General features: G+C 35.0%; 4 protein-coding genes and 1 long non-coding RNA gene across 7 annotated transcripts; 3 read left to right on the top strand and 2 right to left on the bottom strand.

Moving 5' to 3' along the window:
* Nucleotides 1-453: 453 nt before the first annotated feature.
* LOC109004228 (ribosomal RNA-processing protein 8) lies at nt 454-5,770 on the top strand. Of its 2 annotated transcripts, XM_018982706.2 has the most exons (10): nt 454-739; nt 2,667-2,921; nt 3,051-3,112; nt 3,273-3,324; nt 4,094-4,208; nt 4,344-4,438; nt 4,927-5,033; nt 5,119-5,233; nt 5,327-5,371; nt 5,481-5,770. In XM_018982706.2, exons 2-10 carry the CDS (start codon nt 2,715-2,717, stop codon nt 5,550-5,552), a joined length of 870 nt encoding a protein of 289 aa, XP_018838251.1. In that variant the 5' UTR covers nt 454-739; nt 2,667-2,714; the 3' UTR covers nt 5,553-5,770. The 2 variants fall into 2 exon arrangements, with proteins under 2 accessions (XP_018838251.1, XP_035549650.1); XM_035693757.1 differs by lacking the exon at nt 454-739 and having other exon boundaries at nt 2,637-2,921.
* Nucleotides 1,816-25,697, bottom strand: LOC118349391. Its single transcript, XR_004802373.1, has 3 exons — nt 25,687-25,697; nt 20,736-20,738; nt 1,816-2,135 (listed from the first exon to the last, which is right to left on the bottom strand). It is a non-coding gene; the product is annotated as an uncharacterized LOC118349391 (long non-coding RNA).
* LOC109004226 (serine/threonine-protein kinase STY13-like) lies at nt 7,137-11,876 on the top strand. The gene is made up of 6 exons (XM_018982703.2): nt 7,137-7,986; nt 8,287-8,419; nt 8,592-8,787; nt 10,083-10,207; nt 10,299-10,457; nt 11,178-11,876. The coding sequence occupies exons 1-6, from the start codon at nt 7,856-7,858 to the stop codon at nt 11,490-11,492; spliced, it is 1,059 nt and encodes a 352-aa protein (XP_018838248.2). The 5' UTR covers nt 7,137-7,855; the 3' UTR covers nt 11,493-11,876.
* LOC108982494 (SUPPRESSOR OF GAMMA RESPONSE 1-like) lies at nt 13,106-17,403 on the top strand. 2 transcript variants are annotated; one of them, XM_018953889.2, is made up of 6 exons: nt 13,106-13,502; nt 14,534-14,666; nt 14,840-15,026; nt 15,625-16,121; nt 16,335-16,649; nt 16,738-17,403. In XM_018953889.2, exons 1-6 carry the CDS (start codon nt 13,495-13,497, stop codon nt 16,792-16,794), a joined length of 1,197 nt encoding a protein of 398 aa, XP_018809434.1. In that variant the 5' UTR covers nt 13,106-13,494; the 3' UTR covers nt 16,795-17,403. The 2 variants fall into 2 exon arrangements, with proteins under 2 accessions (XP_018809434.1, XP_018809433.1); XM_018953888.2 differs by lacking the exon at nt 13,106-13,502 and adding an exon at nt 13,804-14,340.
* On the bottom strand, nt 21,632-24,596 carry LOC108982501. The gene is made up of 2 exons (XM_018953903.2): nt 24,216-24,596; nt 21,632-23,292 (listed from the first exon to the last, which is right to left on the bottom strand). Exons 1-2 carry the CDS (start codon nt 24,276-24,278, stop codon nt 22,192-22,194), a joined length of 1,164 nt encoding a protein of 387 aa, XP_018809448.1. The 5' UTR covers nt 24,279-24,596; the 3' UTR covers nt 21,632-22,191.
* Nucleotides 25,698-25,838: the final 141 nt, after the last annotated feature.

The following is a 25,838-nucleotide window of genomic DNA, read 5'->3' on the forward strand; positions in this document are numbered from 1 at the left end:
AATCATTATAACTAATACTAACATATAACTAATATAAATATATAGCTATACTAATAGTCTAATATTAATACTATTATATAATATAATATATTATATAGCTATACTAATATATAACTAATATTAATAGTCTAATATAAACTATAGTTATACTAATCAGTAATCACTATAACTAAATCACTATTAATCACTATAACCAAATCATTATAGTCTATAACTATTAACTATGTATTAAATATATTACAAATATATATAAAAATTATAATTATCAATTTCTCAAACCATCAAATTTTGTTTTTAATTATCATTTAAAAAAAAAATAACAAAAAAATTGAAAGTTGAAACCAAAGGAAACGGCATCGTTTTCTCTCATAATTCCAGTTTATACTACTACAACTATTTCAAAGGGTGCCCCTCTCCTCACTCTCGTCTCTCGTCTCGGCCTCTCTAATCTCCCTCTCGTCTCCGTCTCTCTACCTCCCCTCACTTGCGGTCGCACATACCGTGAGCTCACGGCATCACCGTCGTTGTCGAACCTCCCCTCACGGACTTACGGCCTCTCCTCACTCTCGTCTCTGCCTTTCTAGTCTCCGCCTCTACTCTGCCCTCTCGTCTCCGTCTCTCTACATCCCCTCACCGGCCGTCGCACATACCGCGAGCTCACGGAATCATTGTCATCGTCGAACCTCCCCTCACGGACTTACGACCTCACCTCACGTCTCTCAATCTTCAATTCCTCACGGTAATTTTTCTCCATTATTTTTTTTTTCATTTCACTTATTTTAGTTATTTGAAATTAATTCAAGTTATATGAATCATTAGGGTTTTGTAATTGTGATTGTGTTATTAGGTTTTTGTGATTGTGATTGTGAAATTACCTGAAAGTTCAGCTTGTTGTTGATGGGAAGCATCTGTAATTCCCCCCCTCCATATGCGTGAACTCGAGTCCACAAGTTGCCAATGGCTAGAAGTCTATGTTTATGTATATGGATTAACTTTTTTGAATTTACATGTGTTTTTGTGTGTGTCTTTGTGTGTCTGTTTGTGTTTGTTTATATGTATATGTCTATGCGTGTGTGTGTGTCAGTGTATTGGAACATTTGAAACTTCCGAAGATAACTGAACATTTGAATTTATATGTGTTTGTGTGTGTTAGTGTATATGTCTGTGTGTGTGTTTGATAGTTTGTGTATATGAACTTTTTTAGTAAAAAACTGGAAAATCGAATCGAACCGGAAACCGGAGATACCGGTTTAGGAGGGTAACGGGTGAGGAATCGGTTTTGAAAAATGCAAAACCGGTACATACCGGTTTGATCTTAAATTTTGTCCAAAACCGGACTGGACTGGACTAGTTACACCCCTAATTGTCACCTCCATCCTCATTAATTATGGGAGTAGGTCTCTATTTTTTGATATTCTGTTCAGCTTGAATCTAACTCGGAGCATGCTTCCTTTATACATGAAAGCTAAAAATGGGTCATTTTTATTGACTGCTTCGTCACCTTCATTGTCGATGAGCTACACAAAAATGGTCCTGCACTGAGGCATAACATCAATGGTTTTTTTTCCAATGTTTTTTCCCCTCATTTCAATATCTTTGAAACAGACATAATACTTGTCCTCAGTTCTAACCCATTTCATAGAATCAAGAAAATTTTATTTATAAGTCCGTGTGGATAATGCATTAAATAAAATGTTTATACAACATAATTTAATTTAAAAGATCAATTTTAAAATTTGAGATGGTGTGGATGATGTGCTACACACTGACCTAAGAATAGAATAAGAAAAATTCTATTTGAAAACCGGAATACAAGGCCCACTATTGGCCAAACCACATGGGCACTAAGTCCAATGTGAGTAGGATCACTTAACCATGATTCATAATTGGAAAAATGAGCACCGTGGAAATACATGCCACTCCGCCAAAGAAAGATGATAGAAAGTTGTCCGAAATGGGCACTAAATACTTTTCGATATATCTCCTCCAAATCACTATTATGGCTATCAAAATCGTGAGCATCATCAACATGTAGGTTCCAAATTCAAGTAGTAGTATCAGGCCCTTTAGCTATTGTTCTTGAGAAATGATCGGGTCTGACCCATTGCTCGAAAGAAGTTTTTATGGGATCCCTTCTTTCTAATGGGTTTCGAATATAAAAATCATTTATCGGTACATAATTTGATCAAGGTAAATCCATGAACTCAATTCAGTTATTATTTCCTAATTTTAATAACCGCCTGAACCCCCTCTATTTTATTGACATGAAAAGACTTAATTTGTTAGAAAAATTTAAAATTAAAATCTCTTATAAATGAAGTCTTGACATGTCAATGAAATGACGGGTGTGGTTTCCAAGGAGAAGAATTCATAGAATAAACAAGTTATATTCTTCATTAAATTTGTATCAAATTTCCAAAGTTGTAACAACAATTGTCAATTTTAAATGTGGGATGTGAAATTCGAGTTGTTCTGATTGAGGGAAATTATTACTCCTACTTAAAACTGGCCCTTGGATTTGGAACTACTAAGCTAGAAAATTAGGCCCAACTGGCTCAGCCACGTCTTCTGTATGAAAAGAGCCCTAAGCCCAAAACTAAGATTTGGTTTTGTTTTGTTTTGTTTCTGGCCGAATCTCTTGAACTTCTCTGAACTCCGTGAACTAGCTCACTGAACTTCAAATAAACTAGTTTGAGTTGTTGGAAACAAAAGCAATGGAGAAGAAACCGAGCAGCAAGCGAAAGAGGGCGAAACGTCTCAAGTCTCAGAACAAGAAGCTTCGTCATGAGAAGGACAATTCTGCGGCAGTTGAAGAAGTCGATGAACGTCAAGAGGAAGAAAAAGAAGAACCTTCCACTTCTGCTTTTGCTAAGCGTACAAAATCGCAGGGCTTCTCTAAGTCCTCTACTTTTCTCGATAAGGTAAATTTATTATTGTATTTATTAATTTTTGAACTCATCGATAGCCTTGTAGTACTAAAAAACTTAACTTTTTAATCATTATTATTACTGGGTTAGCGAGTAAGTGTGGTGTTATTATTGAATTGACAGATGAAAGCGAGGTTATCAGGAGGGCATTTCAGGATGATTAACGAGAAGCTATACACTTGCACGTAAATCATCAACTCTGCAATTTATTTTTTTGTTGGACGATTTGAGTTTCTACTATGCACTTCTTAGATTAGCAATAATTATCATTCTAGGACAGTCGTTTTTGCTTACAAGGAAAAATTCCATTCTTTTAGTCTAGCCGTTTCTTCTTTTCTTTTACAGTGGCAAAGAAGCGCTTGATTATTTCAAAGAGGACCCGGCATTATTTAATGTGGTTAGTTTTGTTCCTTCTATTCTGTTCCAAATGATAGGTGTTATCCTTGTATACTTCCTGTCTACTTGGGCTTTGCATATTTACTCGATCAATAAAATCTTACTTTACCTACAAAAAAAGTTTGGTTTCAAATGAAGCAATGTTTTCAGGGAATATGTGAAGCATAGGAGTATTTAATTGCAGAAATATATAAAAATATAGAGTCTTGGGTTAGATATGATCAGCGTTGGTGATTGTAATATCACAATAAGTTTTACATAATACGTCCTTGCCAATGATTATTCATGTCATGAATTAGAAAATCATTTGTTTGGAAATCCTTTAAGCTTTTACATAATGTTTGTGACAATACTGAATGATACAACCGTTCTTTAGGACATTTCACTGTTTTATACACGACGATTGGGTCCAAACACACTTAATCAGGACAGTTCGTATTTCACAGTGCTTTTGAGTATTTCCTGCAGATTAGGTTGGTTGCTCAAACTTTTTTTTTTTTTTTTATAAGTAATAAGATATTTTATTTATCAAAATCAAACCCAGATGCAGGCTTGGAAACTTTAGTTCTTTAGGGATGGAGAAATGAATAGGTGTCTAAGACAAGTTTCTTTCCTTTAATAAGCTTTCTCTATAGTACTATTTTATCTTTCCATTCTAGTTTCTCTGTTTCCTCTACAAAAAATGGAGCATAGAAGACATTTTCAAATAAATTTGTTTTGATTTATCTTATGAAGTTGTGTCTAAACTCATGTATTACTTATCTGGTTAGTATCATGCAGGATATCAAGAGCAAATGTCACATTGGCCAGAACAGCCGGTTAATATAATTATAAAGTGGCTAAAGAATGGCAGCCCTTCTTTGGTTGTAGCTGATTTTGGCTGTGGTGAGAGTTCACTGAACTCTTATTTGTATTTCTAACCATTGCAATGGAATCAACTGAATGTGTGTGTAGGTTGCAATTATGTGTCTAATGCTTGCTAATGTGTTCTTTTGACTATTACTTTGCTGTGTTTATCAGGAGATGCACGCCTTGCAAAAAATGTAGAGAATAAAGTATTCTCCCTTGATCTTGTTTCAAATGATCCTTCAGTAATTGCTTGTGACATGTCCAAGGTATGTGATTTCATTTTACTTTTTGAAAGTTAAAAAACATGTCATTTCATTTGACTTTGCAACTATTCTGTGGATGAATATATATATATATATATATTACTTATAAAAAATATTCATTGTAGGTTGTATCTCTGTCTTGATAAAATTGTCTAGTTTTTTTTTTAATCTTCAAAAACAACTAAGCAACTTACATCCCATAAAATAAGAGAATGAGTTATGTTTCCCTTATGTTTATGTATGTGATCTTTAATTATGCATCTAATAGTTTGATGCAAATGCTTTTGTTGACATGGTATGCCAAGATGTTGGTGACTGCACACTACTGTGAGTTTGATAAGATTTCCAGACCTTATTGCTTTTTATCTTCCAGAATCTCGAATTAGGAAACCAAATGAATAATCTAGAATTGCGAGATTTTGTTTCAGAATGTTTATAGACAAGTTGCTAGAGGCCCTCACTTTTCAAGCAATTTGTGTACTTATTGGCAGACACCTCTTGATACTTCAGTCATCGATGTTGCTGTTTTCTGCCTTTCACTCATGGGGACCAACTTTGCAAGTTACCTCAAGGAAGCACACAGAGTCCTTAAGCCAGGGTTTGCACCCATTTTGGTCCAAAGTTTTGCACATCACATGATTCGTCTTTTTGCTAATTTTCTCACATATCCTGGATATTTGCAGTGGCTGGCTTTTGATAGCTGAAGTAAAGAGCAGGTTTGATCCAAACACTGGAGGAGCAGATCCAAAAAAATTCTCAAAAGCAGTTTGTGAGCTAGGATTTACCTCCGAGTTAAAGGTCTATTGGTGTTGGTTTTATGTATTTCCTTTATAAGATTGATGCTTGTGATAAAATTTATATTCTATGTTCTAGCTGACAAGTTTGTTGCAGGATTTCTCGAACAAGATGTTCATTATATTATACTTCAAGAAAAAGGTACACGTCTTGTTGTTATGGTCCTTCAATTTATGTAACCAATATATCCGCTTAGGAGCAATAAAAAGGCTTATGTACATTACCAATTTATTCATTGCTCGTGCTGTAGGATAAGCAAAATCCCAACAGGAAGGAAATCCAGTGGCCTGAGCTGAAACCTTGTTTGTACAAGCGCCGCTGACACCAAAGGCATGCATGTGTTTTCGTTTTATTGCCATCCAGGACAAACTGAGAAGGGTATATTGTAAGATACTAGGCTCAAGTGCCAAATTTTTATGAATTATTTACTCATTTTTTTCTTCTAGAAAGGAAATTTTATTCTCTTTCAATGCATTTATGTGATTTTAGGAAAACATTGGTGCAATGATGAATTTACACATTATACGATGGTTAAATCAAGCTATGGTGTCTGTCATGTGGAATATCTAACATGCTTAAGGAAACACAAAACAAAGATGAACGGTGTTAGAACCAATTGGATTGCGCATTATATATCATTTCATTGACACATGCATGCTCTCTCATCTCTCTCTCTCTCTCTCTCTCGCTCTCTCTCTAGCCCAACGGGGACTCGAAGCCTTTAACTCAAGAACAAGTTCGGATCAGGCTGCGGCTGATAAAGTCAAAAGTATGGAAAATGCTTGTCTTTTTCTTCTTCGTAGTCCTTTGTTTTTTCCCCTAGAAACAAAGTTTGAACCGACTAAAGTATGGAAGATCGGTGGGCTTAGAGTCGAACGCAGAAGGCTCAATCCCCACCGACTGCCTTCGCACAGAAAAGTCCAATAGCCAAGGGTGCAACAAACCCAAAAAGAAAACAAGGACCCTTTTATTTATTTTTTAATTTTTATCCAAAACCAAAAAAGTCCAATTCTTAATTATTCTATTTTAGTTCCGGAAAGAAAAAATGATTAAATCAATAATTTTATGTGTAGTTATTTTTATGTATTTTTTTGTGTATTATATTAATATGGTTGACTATTTTGTTTTTTTTTTTTTATATATAAAATAATTATTTTAAATAATCACATCAATAAAATAAATAAAAAATATATAAAAATGACTGATAATAAATTAATTAACCAAATGGGAACATCTAAAATTACCAAAGCAATTTGACCTAACTCAGAGTGAAACCTGTCGGTGCCCCCAAGTCAAACGCATTTTTCCTCCCACGAGTTGCATGTAAAAATACTCAAAATATGTAAGATATTGGAGATTGTCAACCGTGACGGTTCACAATAATGATGGCCAACGACGGTCTTGCTGGACAAAGGAATATGAGCTCTAACAACGACTTATGGTTAAATAAAACTCGTTATAACAAATGAGAAAGCTATGAGAACTCTCGAAAATTAGGGCGCTATGTAAAATTTCTAATTTTTTATTTTTTACAATTCTTTTTTAAGTTGAGGCTAATTATATAAAATTTAAATTCCATTTAAAAACAAAATTAATAGTTTTGAAAAATTGGCACTATCAACATTCATTAATTGTCAAAATAGTATTTGAATTTGTTGAATATTTTATTTTATCTTCTTCTGCTTATAAATTCACAAAAATATGTTATAAAAATAAACTTATAAATTAATATTTTTTTTAAAATTACACGATATATTATATTATATTTTTTTTATAATTTAACTATTACATCAAATCACATTAATTTATAAATTTATTTTTATAAAATTAATATGATACCCTTATGTTTGGGTCAATAATATATACTTTACTATTATATAATACAGTATGATCCAATAAATAATGTAATAATCATCTCATTTTTACGTGTGATCAAGATTTTCCTTTTATTCCCTCTCTCTGTTTATTTATTTATCTATTGTTACTAAAATAGAAGTCCACTGTTCTCTGACGCCGACCCAACTCCTTCCGCTGCTTTATCAGCAGAAAAAGCACAGAGCCAATTCAATACGCGGAGAAGATTTTATTAGTCATAACCAACGCCATATCTCCTTCTGGGTCCTTGAGTTTCATGCTCAACCATTTCTCCATTAAGCTTTCTTTATGTGCTTTGCCATTTTGCTTACTTTCCCTATACAAACTTTTTCCTGCTCTGTTTCTGACCGAACTTGTTGGGGTCTCTGATTTCGTTTTTAATATCCCATTTTCCTCTATTGAGGTCTCTGATTGTGTTGGGGTCTCTGACATATTTCAACTCTGGGGCCGTTGGTGGGTGCCTTAGAACCATGTGGGGCTTTATTCTTTGTCTCCTATGCAAAGGCACACGTTGAATTGTTTTTGGATCTGCGAGCGTGATCTTGGGGATGGGTCTGTCTTAGAAGCCCTGCCACTAGTACTGAACCGAGCATGTCCTATAGTTCTCTCTTTTAAGTTTTGTTTTGTACCATCTTTTTCTTCTTAATACGTGAGATGCGTGATGCACAAAAGGGTGTACTTTGGTTAGTCAGCTTATGCTAGGCTGCTAGCCAAGTTCCGGTTGTAGAAAGAGGGAGAGAAGAAAAAAAAATGGGGTCTGGCAATGGAATTTACTCGGTGGGGGAGTTCAGTTTGGATGCAAAGTGGCTGGTCGATCCTAAGCAACTTCTTGTTGGGCCTAAGATTGGAGAGGGTGTGCATGCAAAAGTTTACAAGGGACAGTAAGTCAACTGTGCTCTATGTTTTTGTCTATCCGGATTATTCTCTCTTAATCATTTACTTCGGAATTAGATTTACCTTTTGGTGGGACTGAGAGTTTCCAAATTTTATCGGTGCTGTTGTGCCTGCTAAAGTTTCAGCCTTGGCCTTTCAAAATGGCGATATATGTTTCCTAGCTCTTCTTTATAAAGTCTTCAGTTATTGCCTTGGTGGATTAGATGATTTAACCAGTGGTGTATTGTTATGTGCAGTTATTTCAATCTTTAATTTGCTGGAATTTCTGTTTTTTTTTTTTTTTGCAGATATAAAAGTCAACCAGTTGCTGTTAAAGTTGTCCAAAGAGGGGAGAGTCCGGAACAAATTGCCAAGAGAGAAGCGCGGTTTGCCAGGGAGGTTGCAATGTTATCCAGAGTTCAACACAAGAATCTAGTGAAGGTTGTTTGATAAGCATAAAAGGGAATGATATTTCCATTATTTTAAGTGTATGAAACTATTTATCTGGATTTGAAATTTGGCAAATTGGACTATCAACGAATTGTTAGTGGTCATATCTTGTATGAAAACATTGAAGTCGGCCTAAGAGGGTTGTCTCTCTGTGTATTGCCAGTTTATTGGCGCGTGCAAGGAACCTGTCATGGTGATAGTCACTGAGCTTCTATTGGGTGGGACATTGCGCAAGTACTTGCTGAACATGCGGCCAAGGTGCTTGGATATGCATGTGGTGGTTGGGTTTGCACTTGATATTGCTCGTGCAATGGAATGCTTACACTCCCATGGGATCATTCACCGGGATCTGAAACCCGGTATGCTTTTTTTTTTTAAATAAGTGAGAAGAAACCTGGTATGCTTGTTTTACTGTGTTGGCAGTCAAGCATGCCAGCTACATTTTTATGTGTTTTTCAGTTTATATTGTTTCCACATGTGGTCTTACCTTGATATAAAAGATAGGAATGAAATGTTTGAATGGCAGGAAGCACTTCAAGTCTATACCAATTCATTTATAGTTCAGTTTTATCAGAAGGGTTCACAATGGCGTTGCATAACATGTTTAATGTCTTGCCCTTGCCATTTGCATCTCCATTTTCACCAGGTCATTAGTTGTGGTGGAAACTTGTGCTTTTTAATTACTGACAATATAGAAGAGTGAGTCTCAGGACACTTGTTTCAAGCAGGATAATTTTTCCTTCGTATTTTTTACTCATTTTAACATTTTAGCAAGCAACTTAAAAGTAGTGGAGCATCCACTACCCGTTTCATCTCTTCTTGTGCCTATGGATGAGGGATGTGATGTTTCTTTGCATGTACGGGGCAATGAGTTGCTAAATTTTGCTCCTGTAATAGGGAAAAGCCTCCAATTCTGTCAAATGATCTGGTCTCCCCTGGCTCTTCCACCTATAGTTTATTAAAGGGGGCAAAAAGGAAAAAAGGACAAAGAAGAACGGAAAAGGAAAAACAAGGAAGTTAAGATAGTACATCGCTCAAATCAAATTACAAAGATATGCTTGAAGGTCTCCAATTTCCATAAATTTGCAGAAAAAAACTAACAAATCGAAGCCATGTTATTCTTGGTAGTCTTTACATTGCATTAGATAATAGATATCCTGTGATAGGCATGGTTGTACATGAAGAAACTGGCTGACTCTTCCAGTGTGATCTTATGGCATATGAAAATGTGTATGTTTGAATAGCTTAAGAAGGTAGATGCAAAATTTGGTTTGGATTTTGATATCTGTTGAGAGGCTTCTCAGTGTATGGGAGAAGAAGGTTAAAGATCATTGAAGGCATTGCTTTGTGTTTGTCCTAGTTTGCATTTCCTCGACTGTTGTTGGACCTCACCTCTAAATTTCTTTGGTGTGCTGTTTCTTAAGAGAAGGTTTCATGTTGTCCAGTTGGTTTAGGATCCCGTTGTTTCTGTCAAATTCAATTTATAGTAGTTCCATCTTCATAAATCAGGTGTATCTGCTTCCTGATGAATCCTTTTTTTTTTTTTTTTTTTATATAGGTAATCAAGAAATTTTTTTCATAGAAATAGTCAAAGCCCTGATGAATCTAGGATTAAGCAGAATTCTGATGACTTCATTTCCTTTCCCTTTCACAGAAAACTTGATGTTGACTGCCGACCATAAAACAGTTAAACTTGCAGATTTTGGTTTAGCTAGAGAAGAGTCATTAATAGAGATGATGACTGCTGAAACAGGGACATATCGTTGGATGGCTCCAGAGGTACTCAAAACGCTCAAATATTTTTAGTGTATTTTGTTTGACCAGTGGGTGTTTTAAATTACTAATGATTCACCTTACGATTTGGTTACAGCTTTACAGCACAGTCACGCTAAGGCATGGAGATAAGAAGCATTACAATCACAAGGTGGACACCTACAGCTTCGCAATCGTGCTGTGGGAGCTCATCCACAATAGATTGCCTTTTGAAGGCATGTCAAATCTACAGGCAGCATATGCAGCCGCATTTAAGGTAGCTATACAATGTGATATCGTCTTATGATATATCCAACATAGGTACTTTTTGAGTTTGTATTATCTTAATATAGAATAAGTTTAGATGGAAACTTTAATGACATCTAGTTTATTATTCACATCTCACTTTTTAAGATCATAGGAAGGGGAAGGTTAACAAAATTCTGATTGCTTTGGCAGCAATTCTTTTCCACTTTATCCTTATTACAACGAGTGTGGGAAACTCGTGTGATTTAGGAGACCTTTCATGCGATTTGATGAGCAACATTTTCTGCACCCACACAGGAACACTAACCAGTAGTTACCTAATAGCCTGACCATCTCGGTGAAGAACTCGTGGAGAGAGAAACATCCCTAGCTGCTCTGCGGTGGGGAGGAAGAAGAAAATCTATGGATGGTTGCAAGACTAAATTGCTGAAAGTTGAACCATTCTTAAAACTTTACTAAGCGCTCCCGTTCAAACTTTGACATCGATTAGAATGTATGTGGAATTCGCATAACTGATACTTGAAGGGGTATTCTAATCTTTTAATGCCACATTAGAGGATGATGTGAGAACGACTGCCAAAAACATGATGAATAGCACTTCTCTTGTGATTATAGTTTTGAATATGCATTGTAAGCCACAAGGTCTCATATGGTCCCATTGCTTATGTAAATGTCATTCATTTGTTGGAGCTTTGAAGTTATCACCATTCAAAAATACTTCTTGTTTCAGAATGTGAGGCCCAGTGCTGAAAACCTCCCTGAGGATCTGGCTCTGATCGTGACTTCATGTTGGAAAGAGGACCCTAATGCTCGGCCTAACTTCTCCCAAATAATACAGATGCTCTTGCGCTATCTCTCTATCATTTCACCACCAGAGCCTGTAGTCCCTCCTCAGATATACGCACCCGAGAATACTGTGTTTCCCCCAGAATCGCCGGGTACAAGTTCCTTAATGGCTGGGAGAGGTGACTCAGAGGAAACCCCAAATGCTGGCGTGGAAGACAAGCCTACAAGTTTTTTCAGTTGCTTTAGACAGTGTTACTGATCCCAAGTTATTGTTAAGCAATCTCAATAAGCTCTATCGGAAATATTACAAGATCCTGCATCATACTTCATAAAGGAAACGTTACTTTTGCTCAAAATTAGTCAGTTTAGTTGACATTAGAGGACTCAAGTCAGTCGTCGGAGCCGACGTCACACACAGTCAAAAGTTTCTTACTTCATCCACATCGATTTCAGTTTGATTCTACTGATTTTTGGAGTAGGGGTTGCTGAGATGTAGTCTTGTTATGAAATAAGGTCCCATCCAAAGGCCTTTACTCCTACTTGTATGCAAGAAATCTTCTGGAGTATGTATTGACTGTTAACATTCACGTAGTAATGATATATGTATGATATTTAGTAATTGTACAAACCGCGTTCCCAAAGCCATCAGACACAAATTATGTTGGACTAAAATTCTGAGGTGGCAACGACATAATTAAGTTATTAACCCCAATGATGAAGAACTATGCCATTTGGGCAAGAGAAAATATATTTATAATTGTGAATTATATAATCGTCGTGTAATTATTTTGAAGAAAAGTGAATAAAATATAAAACTCACATGAAAAAAATTAATTTTTTAATAGTACACCTCACTCTTTTTCAAAGCGATTACCATATGTTTACACATTTCACGATTATATATAGAATTATTTATTAGAATATTATTTTTTAATATTATTTTTTTTTTTTTAGATTTAAAAAAATTGAATTGTTTATTATATTTTATGTGAAAATTTAAAAAAAATTATAATAATGAAATAAAATTCTTTCTGAATCCAAGGCCTTAGTCAAAAACAAAAAATGCAAGGAAAAGAATGTTCGCCGTTGCCGGGGATCGAACCCGGGTCACCCGCGTGACAGGCGGGAATACTCACCACTATACTACGACGAGTGGTTGGAAGTGGTACCTTTCAAGTAAAAATTTGTTTCTAAGAAAAAGAGTATCACAATCAGTGCCGTGTCATTACCGCGTAAAGAACAGTAAAATGATCGAGCGATAGAAAAGATTCTCCCTTTGGACCCACGATCCTTTTTTTTTGGGATGAAATTATGCTGCAATATATATATATATATATATATGGATAAATAATGGATGTGTTAAGTTTCATATATCCATTTTTTTTAATATTTATAAAAATAAAAATAATATTTATAATTTTATGATGGATAAATACACTCATTCTCTTTTAAAAAAAAAAAAAAATGAGTGCGCAGAAATTAAGTCTTGTGGATGTGACTAAAGTTTGCATTAATTATAGTTGCATTGATACAAGCTTTTGTGTGATTTGGACAGACGACATCAAAATCAAGCATCGTAAAGTGGAAGAGATTCTGTTAGGCCTCGTTTGAGTAACAATTTAGAAGAAATGAGAAATTTTATTAAAAATTAAATAAAATTTTATTTTTTAATATTATTTTTATTTTAATATTTAAAAAATTAAATTATTTATTATATTTTATATAAAATTTTAAAATAATTATAATAATTATATAAAATAATTTATTTTATTTTATTTTATATAACCAAACCCTCCATTTTTCATTATTACTCTATTTCGGCGAAGTGGCAGGAAAGGTAACAGAAATTAAAGCGAGTTCACTTTCATAGTCTTTGACTCTTTGGCTTGGGGAGCAAGGTAGTCATGTCCGCACCACCGAAATTTGACACTTTTCCCGATATGTTCTCGAGGCCCCAACTTCTCGACATTCTTCGACAAGTTCCTCTGTTTTGCGCCGAAGCAATAGCCTCGGATCCAGGTTCGGTCAACGGTTGGCCATGCCACTGTCATGCGACGTTGAAGAAAGAAAATCACGGTTCGGGTCTTTGTTTTAGGAAGGATTCCCAACCTGAACCTCTCGTAGTCGAAACAGCTACAAAGCTGTGTTTTGCCTCTCATTCATGCGCAACCTTAAAAACACAAGCACGCTGAACTAAAAGGCTCTTTACTCGCTCTCTCCGGTTTATGCTTTGGTTCAGCATCGTCTACTTCTTATAGAATATGGCGAGGTAAGCTTAAAATATTAACGAAGTAAATTAAGAAAGAAGAAAATAGGTTCCACGAATACGAAGAGTTTAGTATATTTTTTGGGGGCAGTTTTCAGTTTACATTTTTGTTTGGGGTATGCCCTGACTCCGTACAAATCGGTCTTCTTTTCTTTCTTCTTCTTCTTCTTCATTTGTTTGTTTACGATTTTAAATTATAGCTTCTGGGGTTTATCCGGATGCTCTTCCTGTTGTTATAATTTTAATCTTTTTGTTGTTTTGTTCACAATAAGCAATGCGTTTTGGATGAATGAAACTCTACGGGGTGGTAGATTCTGACTCGAGAGAACCCATGTCAGATGAGATTCTCTAGCTAGATTTCTATCTTCTGAGAGTTTCCCCATTTTGGAAAATGCTGATGTGAAGGGTGTGGCATATTAAAGTTTGTGTCTTGTGGTTGGAGCAAACGCTAAAGTCTCTTTCTTTCGGTCAATATTTTGATGACTAAACGGATATTTGGATTTAATTTGAAAACCCATTTCCAGTCTTCTTGTCTGCCCTCCTCTAGCTTTAGCCTTGTCATGGGTGCCGATATCTGAACTCTCGTCAATGTGGTGATTATTGGAGTGTTCTGGATGATGATGAGGGACCACTTGTAGATGAAGGATCGTTAGAAGTATTGGTTATGCTTGTATATTTGAAGAAGTATATCTATAATAAATCTTCTCAAGGAAAGCTGACTTCAAGAATTGCTGTTCTTTACTTGGACCCTTTTCACTGAAAGTGCACATCTTTTCTAGCTTGTTTTGGATATCCATCTCACAGACTCACGCACTACTGCAATGATATTCCGCCATAACGGGTGAATACTGATTGTTTATTCATGCACATGCGTGCTTCTCTCTTTTGTTGCTTATTCTTTGCAAATCTTTTTTTCAAGCCTTTTTAAATATTGAACTTTTGGCATATTGTTGCTAATTATTCCTCTGCTTATAGCTATGTGATGTCTCTGTCTCTTCATCAAACTCTAAGGTTATAGCATATCATTCCTATAGGCCTTGGCTAATCAATGGCAGAGGATTGGCAACAAAAGTGAGAAATGCTACTCGTTCTCCTGCTTATCAAATTAAAGACTGCGGAGCAAATCGTGAATGCCCAAAATGCCATTATTGTATTGACAACAGTGATGTAAGTTGGAAAACATTCTTCGGATTTCACACAATCACCTTACCTTAAAATTTCGCTCTATCTGCATAGAAGTTTGGCTTTAATGGAGACTGCATTTACGGTATTTTTTGGCATCATTTTAATTGTCTAATTGTAGACTCTGTATTGTTGACATCATTGCCTCTCCTGTGCAGGTTTCTCCTGAATGGCCCGGCCTGCCTCTTGGTGTGAAGTTTGATCCTTCAGATACAGAGCTCTTAGAACATTTAGCAGCAAAGTGTGGTGTTGGAAACTCAAAGGAACACTTGTTTATTGATGAGTTCATCCCAACACTTGAGGAGGAGCAAGGAATTTGCTACACCCATCCAGAAAATCTTCCAGGTGAGGGGAGCTGACTTGTGAAATCTGTAGTATATTTTAGTGTATTGGCCAAATAATCTTCAAAATGGAGTCGGTAGACAAAATTAGATTAATATCTGAATTGAGGATAATTCTAAGGAAGGCTGCCGATTCTAGGGTAGGGGCAACCCAAGGCCTTGAAAATGAAAGGGAAAGTATAAAAGTGAAAGCAGGATAACTCTTGGCCTTGCCGAAACTTTTTGCCTCCAAGTAAAATTTTTAAGGGTATGAACGTGATTTGAGTCCGAAGATACAGATATGGTTTTCAATTACTGGTTCATTCTATAATTTTTATTTAGTTCCTGAATAAATCAATTCTCATTTCATGTCTTTATCTTTTCTTTGTAGAATGGTCAAAATTAATGAAGTTAATGTGGCTGCTCCATTTAATCAGATTTTAGTATTGTCCCTATTCTCATTATTTTCTCTATCCAGATGGAAGTATATTTTCAATTTGACCAAAAAATTTCTTACAGATAAACAAAAAGGACCAAAATTTGGACCAAATGCAACTCTAAGGGGCTGGGTGAATCGAACTATGGTCTAGATTGCTGTACTTTCTTTTTTTTCTCCTTTTCAGGGGCTAAAAGAGATGGAAGCAGTGTCCATTTCTTTCACAGAACAATGAATGCATATGCTTCTGGTCATCGGAAACGCCGCAAGATCCATAGTCAACATAGTTTGAACAAGGAGCATGTCCGCTGGCACAAGACAGGTAAGACCAAACCTGTGATGGAAAATGGAGTGCAGAAGGGCTGTAAGAAGATCATGGTGCTGTATAAAGGTTCAAAGAAGGGGTCCAAGCCGGGTAAGTTCAATTGGGTGATGCATCAATATCATCTTGGGACCGAAGAAGAAGAGAAGGAAGGAGAATATGTGGTCTCAAAAATTCTCTACCAACAGCCAAAGCAGACTGACAATAATGATGGCAGCCCGGTGGTTCAGGATTCTGAAATTATGACTCTACAAAATAGTCCTAGGACTCCGAAAGCAAACCCTCCCCATCCACCTCGCCCTGGGAAATCTGTTCTGCTTGATGATTTTGATCACAGTAACTTACTCCTGTCCCCTGCTCAGGTATGTGGCAATTTCTGTAATATCCTTGTCAGTTGTCCGATAAAATCACTCTACCCCATTAGTAAACTATTGGGGAGTGGCAGTGATGATCAAGGGATACAAAGGAAGAGAAAATGTTGTTGAAAGCAGAGAATATTATTGTAGCGTTTGCTTGTGCTTCCCAAGATGCCTTAATGTATTTGATCCTCACTTCAGTTTATGTTTGTGAAACAGGAAGCAGAATATGGCTCTAAAGCATCTCGCGCCCCTGCACCTGATATTCAGACTAAGGACAAGATGGAGTACCCTGCATGGTTGGCAGGCGAATCTCAGGCCGTTGAGAACTCTGTTTTAAAATGCACAGATGATTCATTGCTATGCAAGGAGGTTTTCGATTCTCGTGCTGTAGATCATTCAAGCATGAATCACATCTCTTATACTGACTTTGTTAGCAACATAGATGAGGATAGTGGAATTAATAATGTGTCTCCCGGAATTGCTGACCTTGAGAACATAGAACTAGATACACCACCTGATTTCCAACTTGGTGTAAGCTTCACTTCCTACCCTTCTTCCTCTGCTCTTTGAACCTTTCTGACATATTACTGAGACTCATAACTCACATATATGTGTGCAGGATTTGCTGTTTAGTTCTCAAGACAGTATTCTCGGTTGGTTCGACCGGTTAGAGTGACATTCTGAAGGAAAGTGGGAATTACCGTGAATTCTCAGTTTTGTTCCATATGAGAGTTCTGATGTCACTATCCTCTTCTCTTTCTACATTTTCTTCTGAGGCAATGGCTGGACCTCATTTCTTTAAGGAAATTGGAGTTTTCCCATCTCTGCTGGGGCTCTTCGAACTCTGCTAGGCTTCAAGGCATTCAGGGCCATGGAGTTGGCAGACTCTTTCAGCTGTCTGGTATCAGATATTGATACCTTGAGCCGATATTACGGTTCAAGTTGAATTCCAAAGCATGCATATCATGTTCTGGCTCTATCTCGGCTTCTTCAAGCGTCAATGCACCATGTAGGTGCCTGGATTCGGTGATTCCTGCTATCTAGATGCTGTTCATGTTACTCCTAGGGGAGAAACATAAAGAGGCTTGTACGACAGATGTATTTGTTGTTTCTGTGGCTGTTAAAGATTGCCACTGGTTATGGCATTTGAGAAAGCATGGAAGTAGCAATTAAATACTTGGCATTAACATCTGCCGAAGATGTATTCCATGTAGGAAACATTGACATTTGTTGATGATGTATTGGAAGGAAAGTTTATTGCAATGATAATTATCGTTTTGTTTTCTATTTCTGTGCCTTTTCTCAATTTTCATTGCATTTTCTATCTCCACTAGTTGACTATGGTGTACTCCACTATTTTTCAAAATGACTGCACGGCGCTTGCGCACTCCACGACTGTACTCTTTTCTAAATATTTTCCTAAGTCGGTCGATTAGACAGACATATATATCTTGGATTGACACCAATGTTTGCTGCTGCGAGGACTCTTCAGAGTATGCTCTCTCTCCTTAATCAAATCCCTCCAAGTATGATATTGATCTCTTCTCCCTCTGCTTTATAGCTCTATGAACCTTTCTTTACGTACAAGTTTTATAAATTACAAGTGAGTAGTGATAGAGTTGGGAGACAATTGACAATTCTTTTGTGGTTTTTTTCACAACTCACTTTTAAACGAATGTCATTTTTATAAATTAAGGATGTTTTTACAAAAAGATCCTACATTTAAAATAGAAGTTGCTGTAATTATAAAACGATTCTATAAAAAAAAACTTATAAATTGACGTGATTTCATATAATACATTATATCTATTTTATAATGTAGCTTGCTATAGTCTGTCTTTTGCTATTTAGTTGGACTGTTAGTTGTAGCTGGTAATGGGCTTGAGCCCTTAAGAGGAATTTTCTGTTCATTGGTGTTTGTTGTTTGGGCCCAGTAAGGGTCTTCGGGTTTAAGTAACGGTTTGGTCTTCAATCAGAAAGTAAAAGAACTTTTCTTCATATTCTTCTTCTTCTTTCCGAATTATTTGAAAGTTTTCTCATCCTCGAAGTGGGATATTTCATTTTTATTCACTATCGTATTGGGTTTGTTACAATTTATAATTTAGCATATTATATTAGTCACAACAGTTCGTGAATTTAATTTTGTGATATTTTTTTTGTTGTTTAAACATTTTCCTCATAAAAAAATTATATTTTTATGATCTTACCTTATAACTATAGGAAAATGATTTACATAAAATATTTTTTATAACATTTTACACAATTATATTTTAAATGAGTGATATTTTTATAAAATATCTTATAAAAGTAATATTATTTTATAAAAATATCTTTATTTTATAACGTTATTGTGTAATATATTGTGCAATATATTGTGTATATATTATTATTTATAAATATATATATATCTCATTTATCTTAAAAGTTGCTATAAACGTGAATAGTAATAAACAATGCTATAGTAATGAACAGTGCTACATGAACAGTATGACCACACAAATCATCACAAAATTACTACACAAATCACCACACATATGACCCACAAAAATCATCACAAAAACACCACACAAATTCTACACAATTCATATATTTTGTTAAGAAAATTATTGTTAAAATATTTAAAAAATTTTAATTTTCATATTATTCATATTATTATAATATTTTGTTATCATTACGATGCTTGTTAAAATTTATTTTTTTGTTGTTGTATATTAAATTATTAACTAATTGATTTTTAAAAAATATATATATATCATTTTTACATATCATATTATTTTTTTAGACATATCATTTTTAAATAAACAAATAGACAAACGTGCACGTTATATAATTGCTAGTATATATATATATTTGCTTATGAAAAGTTGATGGTCTAGCTGGTTACTTTTAAAAAAATCATAGATGGACGAATCTACAAGTGCCACCTGTCCTATGAAGCATTGCTCCTCGGGTTCGTGGAACAAAATCTTCTTCCACAAAGTTGTGTCGTCGTCAAAGCCAAGTCAATTCTCATCCCCTCAAGAAAGCCAAGTAACATGTTGGTACGGTAACTGTTAAAGCAAGTCTTGCCTTGCCCATCAAACCAGGTCAATTTGTCAAGCTGGACGGTGGACGATAGACCCGGTCAGCTATGTACACGTGGCATAACACGGGGCCCACTTCATGACAAGTTGACAACATGCCCAAAAAAATATAAATTCTTAACAGATTCATAAACAGATATTTTTTTTAGGAAAATATGGTGTCACCGTTAGTTCTTACCGTTCCTTTTAACAGTTAGAATTTTTTATTTTAATTTTTAATTTTTCTTTTTACTTAATAATTTTAAGAAAATATTTTTTACGATATTCCTAACATCATACTTTTTTTTTTACGAATAGTAATTATTCAAATAGGTTATTAGAAAAGTATACAACAATCTCCTTTAAATTATAAGAAGAGATGATATATAAATAATAGTAAAATAGTTTATGAATAATAATAAAATATTTAAATTAATTAATATATTTTATGAAATTTTGAAAAAAAAGAAAAAAAAAATTATAAATTAAAATATTATTTTTAGTATGAGATTTGAAAAAATTAAATTATTTTTTATATTTTATTTAAAAGTTTAAAAAATTTATAATGATCAGATAATAATTATATAAAAAATTAAAAATTAAAAAATATTTTTATTTATAATATTAAAATATTAAAATAAAATAATTTGTATAGACTTTACTATCCATCACCATCAGTGATCGACAATAGTCAACATGTTCTAAAACGACCTCGTAGGTTGGGGCCGTCCCGAGTAGGCGTGCCTTCTTATCTCTCTTTCTTTTTCTTTGTTTTTTTTTCGTAGTATTATCAGTCAACATCGTCTTGCAAGACTATCCTGTAACATTGACATTATTGAGGCCAGATATCATATAAATTATGTAATCAAGACTTTCTGGGTAATCCATGAAAACGCTTTCATGGGTTGTGATCGTAGTCAGTCCACGCTTTTTATGCAAAAAAAAAAGGTTAAATTAAGATTTATTCCAATATTTTTCCTTCTTTTTCATATTTTGGCCTGGATATTTTTTCTTTAAAACTGCATTTGACATTTCCCCATTGAGGTAAAAAAGCAAACAAAGAAAAAAAAATAAAGAATATATAAATAAAAACAAGTCAATATTGTCAAACGCATGTGGTTTGGTTGGCATAATCTCCGACCTTCAAAATGAAGATTTGGAGTTCGAAACCTCCAAATAAAAAAAATCAATATTGTTTAAAGAGAGAGATAAGATATAGGTATGTTTGGAACATTTGGCTAATTTAGTATGGTATCTCAGTTGAGCTGCTCCCACGCACGCAGACCGGAAGATCTCAGTTAGCTCAACTACCACATGCCCAGCTAAAGAATTTTTATGTCAGAGTGAGTATCTGGCCAATGACTATGTCACATTACTCAAGCCTTTTATTTATTTTATTTTTGGGATAATTTATGGTTGTTGTTGGAAGATTGATGGTGAAACTTGAAAGGGGTGTAGCTTCTGGGGAAGGGTTTTTGTTGAAAGATCAGCAGTGAAGGCATGGAATTTGTATAAAATATAAATAATCTAAGTTCAGACACTTGGGCAATCTCACTCTCTGCCCTCCATATGCTGACTGCTAGACTTCAGACTTCAAACTTCAAAGAAGTATATAATATTATGATCAGAGAAAGGGTGTCGTCTCAGACCAGAAGATCCATAATAATCTACTAATCTTAACTTTGTGCAAAAGAATTCAGCAAAGGAGACAGAGAGAATGTTAAAAAGCCAAGCAAGTTCTAAGAACGATCGTGCTATTATACAGTTGTTCAAACCAGAATCAGACAATTTTTTTGTTTTTTTTTTTTTTGGTTTTTTCTAATAGCCAAAGGAAATCCCCGAAAGCAGCTGATGATGCCACAGGTTGTTTCCTAGAAATTACACTCGATCTTGTTTGCTTCTGTCTTTGTCTGGTGCTGCTGGTGGGAAAATTTAAAATATGCCATTCATCATTCTCTTGTCTGTGGGAGGAAAGTGTGGCACCTTGGCTTGATCTTCAATATTGAAATCACACGTCCCACTTCTGATGAGATGAAGTATAAAATAAAAAATAAAAATAAAAAAGAGCAATCAACCCGTGAGAATATGTCCAGCTCTTGAAAAGAGACTTGCTATTCTCAATTAAGAAGGAAAAATGGAGTCAATCAAGTCAGATAAAACTACATCACATTCACTCTCCTCATTATAAGTTTGAAAGCAAACAGAGGCAGATTAGTGGTGGGTCACAATTAAGTTATTAACTTCCAGGATTGGCTAAATAGGTCACCTATTTCAGATAGAGGTGCCCCATAATGCCAGCCTGTGAACCTTAAAAAGTGTTGACAATGTTTAGAAGAAACTCCTGACATATATACAACCTAGTCCTGGCGTGTAATTTCTGGCAGTGATGACCCATTAGACATAGAAGAAAAAACCATCTATTCTGTGGAGGTTTGCTACGACACAAACACAGAAGAAAAAAGCAGAGGAAAAATTGAAATTTAACTATGAACTATTAACTTAAGGTCTGTGGCATAAATCAGTAATATGATCAACGGAAGATCCAACAATAATCAGATGATACATATCAGGAGTAGACAACCCAAGTTGTGATAAGAGTATATGAATCTAAGAAAGCCTAATTCCCAGCATTGGAAAGTCCAGGAAATGTTATTCAACTGCTATGCAATATGGGGATCGTGCCACAGCAACAAGAAATGGTACTCAAGCCTTCCATAACCATACAGATATTCTCCTCGCAGCGAGCTTCCTACTTGGAAAATTGGAATGCCTCCATATCGGAATAAACCAACTCCCTAAAAAGAGGATATAGAGAGTTTCCCCATCAGATTCCAAGGACCAGCAAGTTATTTCTTTAATCTCTGTAGACAGTGACCTACACTTTGTTAGATTTAATGTATACTAGTATCGCTGCTTCACAAAAACCATCAATTATCAAATTGAACCCTATTAAGTGAAGTGCACAATCTGTATCTCCAATCTTTTGCAAAAGACACCTCATTTGTCAATACTCAGCCACTTTCTCTTTGGCAGTTACCAGGCAACAGATATTTGTACTTCTCAGCATTGTTCAACAAATACGCTGGAAAGTGAACTGCTGAATAAGAATGAGGAATAGGTCCCATCTTTCCAATAATCTCCTTAAATGTGTACTCCTCGGGGATCATGTCAAACAGGTTAGCCCCTTTGCATATTACATCCTGAATTCTTTCATGGTTCAGGTAATGAGAAAACCTGACCCGATCGGTATGACTGTAAGCCCTCATCTTAAACACAAATTCGCTGATATGGCGAAAGCAAAAGCTACAGTGCCACCCCGCATCTGTCAAGATGTCATCGGTTTGTCGATAATGTGCATATCTAGTCTTTCCAGTTTTGTACCTATGGGCCGAAGCTCTCCAGCTCTTGTTGTCAATAAAAAACTCAAAAGAATACAAGTAGTTCCTCAGGCGAAGGTGAAGGACAGGTGGAATGTCATCACACCATCTCAAGAGATTAATTGTGTGGGCACTTGGAATCTCATCAACATCAGACATTATCAACAAATCATCATCTTCTATGCCTGCAATTTTCAAGAGCCGATCCAGTGCTAATCTCTGATATGCCTCTTCAACAAATGGATTTTCGCCTTTCTTGAATCTTCCTCCAATCGTCCCATAAGTCAGCCGACGTTCAATAAACTTGAAATGGTCACGGTTGCTCGCGAAGAGCAATGGCTTAGGCAAGCCTGTGAATGTTGAGTTTGATTCGAGAAGAACAAACTGTGTCACATACGGATGCAATTCATTCCATCGGATTGTAAGGATGTCAAGCTCATTACTGAAAAGCACTGCATCATAGACTCGTCTTGGTGATTCACGAATTCCCCACCCATGAAGTTTGCAAAGAGTCTCCATTGATACATTCTCATTATAATAGTGAGGGACATTGTGGAAGGGCTTCGGAGGTGATTCCCATATTGGTCTTAGAAAGTAAGAGATCTTCTGCCCATGCAAATATACACCAAAGATGCATATGGGGACAATCATAAACAAAATCATATAGGTCCTCAGGTCCAACCCTCGCAGAATACATCGGAGTCTTGACATAATCAGCTCTGCACGAGTTCCCCGCTGTGGATTTAAAGCAAAAAATTTCTGAGATGCCAGGATTTTTTTTATTTTTTTATTTTTTTTGGATCAGCAAGATGCCAGGATTATATGTACACCAGAAAACAAAACATCTAAAAACTATACTTATAGAAATTGGTATAGAAATTGTTATAATCCATATATATATAGCACCAATTCTCTTTGCTTGGAACATTTATAAAGAATTATAGATGTAAGAAAAACATGACCATCAGATAAAGATAGAATCCCAGAATGCTTCCAGAAAGTTGATAGAAGAAATATATAAAAGCTTCAATATTCCTTCTTACAAGGGATAAAAGATCAACCTCAATGAGTAAAACAAAACATATGAGCTTCTAACCCTCATTTTTCGACAAGGATACTGAACTTTATTAAAAAGGCACAGGGTGCTACCCACGAAGTATAAAAAGGACAACGCCTATCTGAGAGTTCAAAAAATCAGCAAAAGATGAAAATCAAGCCTTCATTCAGATGCACACTCTGAAACTACAGTCATCGAGAAGAGAAAAACCCATCAATCAAAAACATAGTTAGCAGGGGCGAGACTATATCCATCTAAGTACCTACAAAGAAATGTGGGAGAACATTATATACTTAAAAATTTTCTTTTAATCGAATATTAAGCCAAACCAGAGGTTCCCCATTACTGAAAAACTCAAACTAACCGGAAAATTATATTTGTTTTGTTAAAAGAACGGGAAAGAAGAAAATATATAACTGAAAAGGGCACGTGAACTCAAAAAAATAAAGCCACTCTAATCCTAAAAGGAAACCGAACATACCCATTGCAAAAAACTAAAAAGCAAACCCAACAAAATTAGATGCAAAACAAAATTTGAAGATGCAAAAAAGAAAGGTACACAATTAAAAAGGGAGGGGAGGAAAAGAAAAAAGAAAAGTACCTGGCCACAAACGCCTTCGCAGATATCGTCGGTCTTCTTAGAACTATAATACCCATCTGACATGGTTATATAGAGTATGTAGAACCAAGAAGGAAAATGCCCAATTCGTCCTCTGTCTCTGCGTCTCCCTCTATTTCTCTGCAAGTAAATTCAGATCGTTGAGACCCAGATCGATCCCTCGACGAACCAAAGGACACAATTTCAAAGAGAAAGACGGCAAGGCAATCCCAGCAAAATCCAACGAATCTTAAAGTTTATCTCATTCTCTCTCGGTCTCTCCCTCTGCCTCTCTCTCTCTCTCTCTGAAAACTAGAAACGTCAATTATAGCCGTTTGGTGGTTTTTCGCTCTTTCACCAGATGGCTCTCTATAAAGAGAGAGAATTAAGTAGCCAGACATGACTGCCTTAAAGAAAAATTAAGATTTTTAAGAGGAAAAAAAAAAAAAAAAAAGCCCTGTTCAAGTCGGATATCATGCTTTGAGAGTGTTGTAAAATTGTAATTAACATAACTCCAAAAGAATATAGCCAGAACTTGGTGAGTTTTTATTTTCGCTATTCTTTTGGATTTAGTAACAAATATTCATTATGAATGAGAGTCTTATCATAATGATATTACCATAAATACTATAATATCGGATAATTAAGAGTATCAGCACGTCCTCAAAAAATAAATAAATAATAAAAAAGAGTATCGGCGTGTTAACTCACAGTCTCATCCACACGATCGATGTTACAGAGTTTAATCCATCGGTTCCTAGAGGAGGAAATATGTGCAATAGAATGACAGTTTTGTTGTTTCAGTGACCCAGCAACGTCAAAACATGGGCCACGTCATGCACCATGTTTTGGTTTCGGAAATTTTTAATGATGTTTTCGAAGGTTGGCGTATGGGAGGGGGGTGGGGATTGGTTCTCCACGCGCCGCTTGACCCGGTCAAGAGTGTCGACGTTCGTAAGTAATGCTGCGCCTACGCCCTTCTGCTATCTTCCCTTGTTTAAATTTAAATAATAAACATTATCAACATATTATTATACCTTTGAAAAAAATAATAAATAATTCTACCATCACTCATGTTTCATTAAAAGTTGTCTTTTCACCGTAAAATATCTCCTTTGAATATAAAAATGTTTTTATATTATTTTATATTTTTTTAATTTTTATATAAAATATAAAATAATTTAATTTTTTAAATATTAAAATAATATTATTATTAAAAAATAATATTTTATTTAATTTTTATCTAAAATCATCTCATCTCATTATCTAAACAAACCAGAAAATAAAATTTATTTCCAATTCTTATTCTAGCCCAAAATTTAAAAAGTAAAAAAAAATAAAAATCTAAACATTTAGCTCTTTCACGTCATCAACCAAAAAATAATAATATTTTTTATTTAAAATATTATTATATTCGATCACACAATATACATAATTCAATGAGTATTACTATTCATAAGTCCATACACCACACACCAAAATTTTTTTTATTTTTTTAAAATTTTTTTAAAGTTTTTTTTGATTTTCCTATTCTTAACATAATTGAATTATTCTACTCATAATCCATACACCATATATTTAGTAAGAGAATTAAATTAAAAAAATCATAAAAAATATGGTATGTGG

The sequence above is a fragment of the Juglans regia genome, chromosome 1, assembly GCF_001411555.2.
Source record: "Juglans regia cultivar Chandler chromosome 1, Walnut 2.0, whole genome shotgun sequence".
In the NCBI taxonomy this organism is placed as follows: domain Eukaryota; kingdom Viridiplantae; phylum Streptophyta; class Magnoliopsida; order Fagales; family Juglandaceae; genus Juglans; species Juglans regia.